This window comes from Stylophora pistillata, chromosome 1 (genome assembly GCF_964205215.1).
Source record: "Stylophora pistillata chromosome 1, jaStyPist1.2, whole genome shotgun sequence".
Classification (NCBI taxonomy): domain Eukaryota; kingdom Metazoa; phylum Cnidaria; class Anthozoa; order Scleractinia; family Pocilloporidae; genus Stylophora; species Stylophora pistillata.
Window position 1 is genome coordinate 38,194,779 of NC_142519.1, and position 10,644 is coordinate 38,205,422.

A 10,644-nucleotide genomic window follows, 5' to 3' on the forward strand; every position below is an offset into this window, starting at 1 on the left:
GGCAACAGCCGAAAAATCGATTTGGCTCACTCTTTCAAGTCAGGTGGGCCTTACAGTGAAACAAAGCACTGCATACTTCGTTTGGCTGAATATCGATTTATCTTCGAGAAAATCGATAATAACTGAATTCCGCCGAAATGCCGCTTTAGAAGCTCAAAATTTTACACGAACCTCGCGTGACCAATTTAAAAGACTTGGACCGATGAAAGGTACCAAATCTTGAAAAACACTCAAATTTAAGTTCTTGATTGTTTGTAGACACAATCTAATTTTTATTATTATGAATACTTTTCATCATTATTTATTAAGTTACATGTATCATCGTGGAAAAGAAAAACTTTTAATCACTATAATCTCTAAAAGTATATACAAAAATTATGATAAACTGCTTAAAAATCGAAAAAAATGCGTGAAAATGTCTAGTAAAAATTTAAGTAAAGCTCATGGATACACACTTCGTTTAATAACAATATTAATTCAAGATTATTTACAAAAAATATAATTAATAAAACTAGTATACAAAAACTACATAAACAGAGTAATCGACTGAGAATCTGGCTTTTGGAAGGCTAAGAGTAGTTCTTTCAAACAATCATTATCAGGAGACTTCCTTATAAGTTATATCGCTACTTTGAGAGCGATCGATGCAAAATTTCCAGGATTGCAATCCTCTATTGTGATACATCAACAGGGAGGGTAAGAAGATATTCTGTTGAAAAAGGTGTAGTTTTGATGTAAATGCGAAACAACCGTGTTTGCGTGTGGATATGTACATTTTCTGCTAACTGATGGCACCGTCAACAAATCACGCCGAATCATATCCCCAAAAATTCCTTCGGAGATCGAACAGAACTACATTTCGCCTTCCAAAAGCCAGATTCTCAGTCGATTATTTTGTTTAGCACATAGTTTAAATCAGTAACGGGCTACTTTTGACCTATTTTTGATCTAGCTAGAAGATGATCGGATAAATTCAATCAGACTGTGTATATAAACAATCAAGAATTGCTCAAATTGCTGTCAACCTATGTTGAATGTTATTTTTCAAGATTTGGTACTTTTCACTGGTCCAAGTGACTGTTTTCAATTTGTGGCGCGACTCTCCAAGATTCGTGTGAAATTTTGAGATTCAAAAGCGGCATTTTGGCGGAACTCAGCTAATATCGATTTTCTCGAAAATAAGTCGATATTCAGCCAAACGAAGTATGCAGTGATTTATTTCTCATTGAGACCTACCCAACTTTTAAATATGGGCAAAATTTGTTTTTCAGCTGTTGCCACCAAATGTGTGACCATTGGTAACATTCACTCTTAAAGAGAAAAGCGATATTCGGAAAGAGCAAAGGCGGAACGTAAATGACTAGGGATGGAGAAGTTACACGATACGGTTACCAAATGCAACACGCGCAACGTGACTTATTGAACAAATCTGGCGATCTAGCGAACTAAAGCCACGAGAGAGAGCACTTTGTAATCTTATTCCCTTTTTGTGTTTTCTTTATTGAACACAGTACAAAATCTAGAAGAGATGGGGAGCGCTGTTGATTGTGAGGACGAGTTGCAGGAAGAACGGGTAGAGAGAGAACAACATGCAGGATCAGGCGAAGAAAACGAGGAACCCACTGAACCCCAGCAAGTTGAGCCTGAACAAGACGAAGAACCAAAACAAGGCCAAGACGAACTTACTGGACAGCAGCAAGTTAAAAGAGAAGACGAACAACCAAAACAAGGTCAAGACGAACCTACTGAACAGCAGCAAGTTGAAAGAGAAGACGAAGAACCAAATCAAGGCCAAGACGAAACCAGTAAACAGGAGCAAGTTGAATCACAACGAGACGAAGCACCAAACGATGAGCACAAAGAACCTAGCACAAAGCTGGAAGTTGGACCTGGTCATTCAAAGGGAAACAAAGAAGTTAGTAAACAGCAGCCAGTAGACCAAGAGCTGAAAGAAGAACATGAAAAACCTGAGCGTGAGCAAGATGAAACTGTTGAAGAAAAGCCAAAAGGGGAAGGCCAAGAATCCAAACAGCAGCGCACTTGGAAAGAAGAGGAAAAAGAACTGAAAGTCGACCATGGGCTAGAGGTTGGTTCTAAAAAAGACGAGAAGTCGAAAAGAAATAAAAAAGAAAGTGAACAGCAACAAGAAGAAAATGAGCAAGATGAACAAGAGCAAGAAGAGAAACACGAAGAAACCGAAAATCAGCAAGTTGATTCTAATCAAGAATGGCGAGAAAAGGACTACAAAGGTCCAAAACAGGTAGATATTGAACAAGAGAAACCCAGAGGAGTGTCTGAGGAAGTAAATCAAGTTCAACTGCAGGACGAAAAACAGCAGTCAAAACGAGATAACGAGGACTCCCGACATCGGGGTGAAGAGTCTATGGAAGATGTATCACCACGACACCAGCAGACTATGGACGAAGGTATGTTTTACCCGGCCTCCGTTTCCGCTAATTTCTAAAGTTTTAGGGGAATTAATTTTTCGTTCATCACGTTGGGTGGAAGAAAAACTTCTTCGTTATTCCAAAACGTATTGTTATTTTTTTTGTAAGGTAACAATGTATAACTGAAGCGTCTTGATAATTGGTTACTTTTATTCAACAGAGCAAGACGAAGAAGATGATATGGTGCTGGACACACGTTTGTAACGGGTAGCACTGACTTATCAAGTCCTTTTAGTTCTAATTATTGCAATAGAAGTAGAAAGATTACATACTGTTGTGTCATGGAAATAGTTCATTTACTTAACCAAGAACATTTTCAGAAAAAATGATCGAAAAAAAATCAAAGTAACTAACTCGCACTCGTGATGTTTGTTCGGCACTGTTTGATCGTCCATGGTGTCAGAAAGGGAGGGAATTTGGTATGCGGAGTAAGATCTCGTTAAAGCATGCTTACGGTTACATTGCGCCGCCCGTGTTGTCAGAAGTTTCCGCAACTTATCTGATTCCTATATTATTAAGTTTACAAGTACTTACAAACATGACTTAACTATTAACTCAGCATCCAGTTGCATGTCTTACTTATTATTTATTGACTTAAGTCCTAGTGTATTATTTACTAGGTGGCTTCTTTGTTATGACAATGCTAAGCCACTAATCGTTTTTACTCCACCGCACATATGTATTAAGTGCACAGGTCAGATAATGCATGCTCATCTGCCTCATTTATTTACTCACATTTGCTGTTAATGTATGACTTAAGTTAATTTTGTTGGAGCTTGAACAAAAATGAAAGGAAAAAGTATTAGAAAAGTGTAACCCAAGTGAGGATGTTTTTAGAAGTGTTAAATGTTCTTTAAGTTATTGTCAAGCCATTTAGTACCTAATTAAAAAAAAATTAATAATCTTTCATCTCTCATTTTTTTTTTGTTATCTCAATAATTGAACCATCCTGGAGTTCAATAGTTCAAACACAATCTCATAGCTGAAAGGTAACTTTGAAACATTTCAGTTATTGAAGGACTGCTGAAAACGATTTCAATCAGATTTGTCGGTTGAATGATCAACAGACCATACGGGAAGTGAACCCCCCTAAAGAAAGGTTGAGGTTCAAATAGAGAAACGATAGTAGGAGTACGAGTAGAATGTAAAGATTCCATGAACAAGCTTTTTTGTCTCTCTTTAATTTTTAAAGGAAGATCGTGCTCTGTGGTCTCCAAGTGTCAGTCTTAATTCCCGGCTCAGTGTCGCTTCTGACTTTCCCCGTGGAGTTTCAAAAATCTTCCATTCCGCCCTAGGTACAAATAATTGGAATTAGTCTTTTAGTAATTTTTTTTCCGGTTATAGGTAGTTAGTACTTTAACTAGTCTCCCGCAAAATTTCTCTCTCGAATTAAATTATCAGTTAAAAAACCATATGTGTCCAATACACCAAACAGATTCTGACGGTTGTCTGATGAAATAGGCAAGTCTGAACGCGAGATGGAAGCATGAGTCGGCAGACAAAAGGGCTGGAAATCCTTGCAAAACAATAAACTAGTCTTTTAATAATAAATAATGTTACCGTGGATGAATTGGAAATAGGTTTTTACGACTGAAAGACCAAGTACGAAACTTCCTCCCGGTTAGCTCAATGGATAGAGCGCTGGACTGTTGTGCGGAAGGTCGACGGTTCGACCCCCGGCCGGACCAACACTCAAGGTCTTAAAATAATTGAGAAGAATATGCTACCTTTCTATAACATCAAGAAATGGTTAGATATTCTAGTCTTCTCGGATAGGGACGAATAAATGGAGGTCCCGTCTCCTACAGGGTTAGGGGTAGGAGACGTTAATTTCCCACGCACGAGATTACTGTGTGATGGATGTCCTCCCCTGGGGTGGGATGGGCGGGTTAGGATTGATTGTAAAGCGCTGTTGATCTGTCATTGTAAATAGCGCTCTATAAGTGATAAATTGTTATTGTTGTTGTTGTTCATTATTGGAGGTTAACTGGTGTTATGCCGTTACTATGAAATTGCTTAATTGCTTATTGTCTCGATACATTTCCTGTGGTGCTGGCAGGGAGAATTGGTGTAGCAATCAAGAGCTTCTTTAGTTGGTAATCATTTCCATAATTCTCCTGACCTTGATGTGTGATTCAGGGATGATATTGTAAGGAGAAATTAGATACTGGTCACTCTTGGGTTTAAAGGGTTTATGCTTGCAGAAGAGTGTGCAAACATTCAGACTGAAACAATGGAATGGGAGTTCTTAAATTTCCGCTAAATTTTGACTTAGAAAAGTTAGGTATAAAACCTTCCAAAAAAGGAGTCAAAGGAAACTTCAAAGAAGAACTCGAAAAAAAGTGTTTCATTCCAAAAAAAAGTATACTAGCACTTCAACACAATTTGTAACACGTACCTGAGAAATAATTGGCTTGCAGCGGTGACACTGAGCGACGTAGTTCTTGGGGACGAGAAGAAACTCAGTGACTGAGTTTACACGTAGCAAGATCTTCCTCAGCTTGTGAAGCATTCCCGCAAGAATTTGAGCCATCACTGAACAGCCTTCAACGAGGCGAGTTTGGTGGAAAAATGCAGAAATCACTCAAACAGTGCAAGGTAAATACGTTATGGAATGCCATCATTCAACTCTGATTCCTCCAACAAATGAGGCGAATATTTGAAACTTCAACGCGATATTTGCATTTTTAGCTTACTTTGTGTTTGCCCCCACGCGATGAGATTTCAAAAACAGTTTTTTTCGGTATAAAAGGTACTACTCTTGTTATCATATTCATTTCGTTTGTTGTGTACAATACCCCTTAGTTAACCTGAAAGTATTTTCCTCACGTGCAGGCCTCACGTGCACTTGTCACCGCACGTTTTGTTGACTCGTGCTACTCTTCCCGCGGCCACTCGATAGAATGCCTGACAGATTTCATGGATGTCTCTAGCTGCAAGAAGATATGCCAGGACGTAAGGTACAAAGCAAAAACCTTTAAGAATTTCAATGCCTTATGAAGGCGAAGTCCAACATCATATCACAATCTAGTACCTCTTCACGTCAATTGAACAATGATCGCAAGTAAAGGTGAGGATGCTGACACAAATGCAAAGAGCGCCGAGGTGAGTCTGCGTGATGTTCTATTTTCATCGCTCGAAACGATCCTTCAAAAGTTTCAGTACCTTAAAAACCTAGCTCGTGATAAAGAGGGCATGCGCGTTGCTGGGGAGTTTTGGGCTGAAGTTTTTTGTTTATAGACGAAAGCACTTTGTGGGTAAGTAAGCTATGCCTTTCTCGAGAGGTCGACTATAGAAGTAGACAAACTGACTTCAGAAATACATCATTTGCATGTTTAATATGACCGTTCAAAGTACAAAATGAGAAGTTTTAGGAAACAAACAGCATTTCCTTGTCATTTACTTTTTAATATGTAGTCAGGTTTGGTGAATTTTAAAGGGGGTGCGGTGCATTGCTATGGCTAACTTTGATTGCAGAAAGAGGAAAGTGGAAAAGGAGCATGCATATATTTGTCCTCAGCAAAAAGTTCAGATTCAACAACAATCATCTACAAAATGCTGGAGTCCTTAGGGTTTACTGTTAACAAGGAATCAAGCATTGCATCAGCTGGGAAGAAAACAAATTCATAAAGACTATCAAGTAAGTGTCATCTTTTTAAGAAGTCTGTCTCTTTTATCGTGAGTGGCCAAATTAAGTACAATTAAACACATTTTTATGTACATGAAAAAATTATGCGCTTCCAATTGGCAGCAACTGAGTGCATTTTTCATGTAACACAAATGTAGAATTATAAACAAGTGCAAAGTTGGAACACAAGAAAGTGTTAAATCATAAATGGTCATGTGTCTTGACTCTCTTTGCTGCTTTTTTCATGTAAATTACTGATAAGTATAATACCATGATTTCTCATGCAATGTAGCATTAATTGAATTAAGCACTTGTTAAGTTTTCAAAGACTACAAATTACACTTGCTTTTTGTTCTCTAATGCAAATGAATTTTGTTTTCTGTGAAGAATTTATTAGTGCTTGATTAACACCAAATTACTCTCACTTGAAAATATCATTACCTAAACATCATTAATTCAAAATGCTGTTAAGCCTTGGATTAAATAAGAACTGACTAAGTCTTCTGGGCATTTCTTATGATCAACATAATGATTTATTGAAGTCCTGAGATTTTTCTCCTTTTTTCGAAACTGCGTGAATTGGTATTAATTCAAAGATTTCCTATAGTAGACAGTAAATTAGTGATTACATAGAGGCTACTTTGCACTGCCCTTTTAAGACTTTAAAGCCCTACATAATTATTTCTGAATATTGTTGTAATTCATCTCTCTTGATGTTCCAAAATTTGTCACTATGTATTTCGTGTTATTTGCTAATTAAATCCCAAAACTAAATAAACGTTAATAATCTCTCCCTCAGACAGTTATAGCCTCTATGGCTTCTTTGATGAACCCTGTTTTGTTTCAAAAGATCACCAAAGGCATGTAATGAGCACACACCCATCATGTTTATTTCCTCTGGATGCAGGCTGTCAGGTAAACCTGTCCCTTTCTCTTTGGTTACTGGACCCCTGTCAGGTAAACCTGTCCCTTTCTCCTTGGTTACTGGACCTCTGTCAGGTAAACCTGTCCCTTTCTCCTTGGTTACTTATATCACAACGGTTACTGGCCTAACCAGCCTTCCCTTATTCATTATCATCATGACAGATTAAAACCAATTATATGAGTTCATGGAGACAGAGCCAGCCTCATTGCGGACCTTATTCATTATCATCATGACAGATTAAAACCAAGTACATGAGTTCATGGAGACAGAGCTGCCAGCCTCATTGCGGACCTTATTCATTATTATCATGACAGATTAAAACCAATTATATGAGTTCATGGAGACAGAACCAGCCTCATTGCGGACCTTATTCATTATCATCATGACAGATTAAAACCAATTATATGAGTTCATGGAGACAGAGCCAGCCTCATTGACCAGTGCTTTAAGAATTGAGGCCCTTAGGAAATTTAAATATTGTTAAAAATAAACGAATCTCAAGAAAAAGAGATTGGTTAAAAGTCTATTGTTTAATAATATACCTGTAATGATGGAGCTAATTGTCACTGAAACTTAAGAAGAAATTAAATCAGGTCAGTGATTTTCCATCCCCTCTAGTAATTCCCTTAACTTACATGGGTTAATGGAGTCTGTAGTAAATGATGGGAAAATGTGGTGTATTGCTTACCTAAAACAACAACTGTACAAAGTCATGTACATGTAGGTATAACTCAATTTCCCCTTCTAATAATTGGCTCAAAGGCTTCTCTGTTTTTTAATGTTTCTTATGATATAGCTGGAGATGCAAATTAATACTGTAGCAGAAACCAAAGTAAATTAAAATTATAACTTTTTTTATAAAAGGTATTACTCAGCTATGACTTTCCTAATTGACAACTAAACGATTGAACCAATTAAACTGTTCTCAAATATAAATTTGATCCTATTTTTTTTTAACTCTTTGTTACACTAGAATGTAGTATGTTATTTTTCTGAGTATTGACTCATGGTAAAAGTTGTCTGTTGCAGTTAAGTGTTATAACTAAATTTAGAAATTTCTTCTAGATTCTGTAAGATACTTGATGCAAGAGCAGTACATTGATGAGCTTGTGTTCAAATGCTTGATATTGGAATGTGATTTGGGAAGTGCATTAAATCGCCTGATAACACAACCAGGACAATTTTCCAGTATCTATCACAAAGCATTTGGGGAATTCATGCTAGCTTTTTTTTTTCAATGTCTCACATTATTTTTCAGAGTGTTTTTTTATAGAGTCAATTTATATAGTCAGAGATACAGGGAATTTTGGATGGTGTAATCTGCCTGAATTGCTCTTTAACTAGTTCCCAAAAAAGGCAAATTTAAAGAGAGGAAAAAAACCTGGACAGTGGTCTAATTGGGATGTGTTGTGGGTTTAGATCCATTACTTACAATAACAGTTATTATGCAATACTGGACGCCATATTGGATGAGAACTCGTGTGTCTTTATTGAGTAGTCCAGAGTGCATCGCGCACCCTAACATCTCCCTTCCTTCTTTTTTTTTTTTTTTTTGAAACTATAACTGAACAAAACAGTCAGTGACGGGTCGGTGAAAAAAAAAGTCTCCGCCACGGCTAGGGGGAAACAACAATGCCCTCAAATGAAGAGTGTCTTTACGCACATCGAGCAACGAAGGGGGAAGGAAAAAAAAAGAAAAAAAAACAAGGTTAAACTGAACAGTAATAAAATGAATCTCCAACAGCAACAGTGTCATTGATGATTAGTCGGGGAGGTAGTTATAAGTTCAAACGGATAGGGGGTTTGCAAACACGGCCCGAACGAGTTTTTGTGACAGGTTTGTTTGTGTGGCTCTCCTCGGCGATGGGGCTTGGGCGATGGCATAAGCTTGGTTCGTCGGTGATAGGTGCTAATGGTATTGGAATAGGGTGGTCGGGTGCTTCCACTTCAGCAGTCGGCACTGGCATGGCACTTGAGGTAGGTGGTTGCATTGTGGGTGAAAGAGGTGGTGGGTGGGCTGGTTGAGTAATGTGTGAGATGGGTGGTTGGCATGGTGGGGATTCTGCCGCTGGCGTAGGACTAGGAGGTAGCTTATCTAACCACGACCTTGGGACTAGAGCACCAGGAGGTGGTGGCGCCGCAGGGCGCAGGTGTGCTCGGTTCCGTCTGGTTAATCCTGCGGGTGTTTCCACAATGTAGGAGCGTGGGGCCGGAATGGCGGTCACCAGACCGTAGAGCCAAGGGCCAGACTTGTGATGGGGGGACGGTTTGGCGTAGACAAAGTCACCGATATTTAACGAAGGTAGAGGGTTACTAGCAGTTATGTCATAATGTTGTTTAGCCCTAGTTCGCTTAGCCGCGATGGCTCCCTGGACTATGTCAGTAGTATGGTCGCTGGGTAGTAAGAGCTCCGTAGATATAGGTAGGAGTCCGCGGATGCGGCGTCCCATACTCCTTTGTGCTGGACTCAAGAGATGGCCCTCTTGGGGGGTGTTTCTGTATACAAGAAGGGCTTCATGCAGGCCGGTTTTTCCAGACTTTTTCAGGATGCGTTTTACGATTTTTACTGATGCCTCTGATTTTCCATTCCCCTTGGGCCAGTATGGTGAGCTTGTGACATGGTTTGTCTGGTATCTGTGGCAGAGTCGCTCAAAATCGGATGCAATAAATTGTGGTCCATTATCAGTTAAAATCGTTTCTGGAACACCATGTCGAGCAAAATGTGCTTCAATTTTGGCCACAATAGTGGTAGATAAGGTGTTTTCCAGTTCATCAACCTCGATGAAGTCTGAATAGTGATCGGTTGTGACGAGGTAGGTGCTCGACTCAAACGCACAAAGATCTTGACTGATAAACTGCCAAGGGTACTCTGGTATAGGCTGGGACTTCATGGGTTCCTTGGCATTCTGTAATTGGAACTGTGCGCATTTCCCACATGAACGGCATGTTTCGCGAATATCAGACTTCATGCCTGGCCAGAAGACAGTGTCCTTACAGAGACGGATGTTTGATTCCGCTCCAAAGTGGGCAGCGTGAGCCTTTTGTAGGATGGCGTTTCTTTTTGCCAGCGGGATAAGTACTTGCGTTCCTTTGTAGATGACCCCATCTTGATGGGTTAGTTCTTCCCTGAAGTTCCAATAGGGGTGTAAGCTGTGGGTAAGTTCCGATTTTCTTGAAGGCCAGCCTGTGGTTATGACCCTGATCAGGTGACAGAGGGTGGGGTCATTCGCAGTTGCAGATATGATGTCATTCAGAGTCTCGGAAGTGACCCTGGGGTTTTTGATGTCGCTGTCGATGTTAAGTCTGAAGATCTCAAAATTGGTCTGTTTTGAGTCGTTGATGGTGGGGAGAGGGGCCCTCGAGAGAGTGTCCGCCAGCATGAGTGACGTGCCTTTCTTGTATGTGGCTTTGATTTTGTACCGTTGCAGCCGCATCAGCATTTTCTGGAGGCGGCGAGGTGCTGAGTGTAGAGGCTTCTTGAATATTGTTTCTAAGGGTTGGTGGTCTGTGTGGACGTTCACTTCGCGGCCGTAAATCCAGAGGTCCCACTTGTCACAGGCCGACACTATAGCAAGGCATTCTTTTTCAATTTGAGCCCAGAGTTCTTCATTGGGGCGAAGGGTGCAGGATGTGTAAGCGACTGG

At 39.6% G+C, this 10,644-nt stretch overlaps 1 protein-coding gene across 1 annotated transcript; it reads left to right on the plus strand.

Annotated features, from left to right (window-relative positions):
* Window positions 1-1,515: 1,515 nt before the first annotated feature.
* On the plus strand, window positions 1,516-3,351 carry LOC148742386 (uncharacterized). The gene is made up of 2 exons (XM_088755563.1): window positions 1,516-2,426; window positions 2,608-3,351. The coding sequence occupies exons 1-2, from the start codon at window positions 1,529-1,531 to the stop codon at window positions 2,649-2,651; spliced, it is 942 nt and encodes a 313-aa protein (XP_088611689.1). The 5' UTR covers window positions 1,516-1,528; the 3' UTR covers window positions 2,652-3,351.
* The last annotated feature ends 7,293 nt before the right edge of the window (window positions 3,352-10,644 follow it).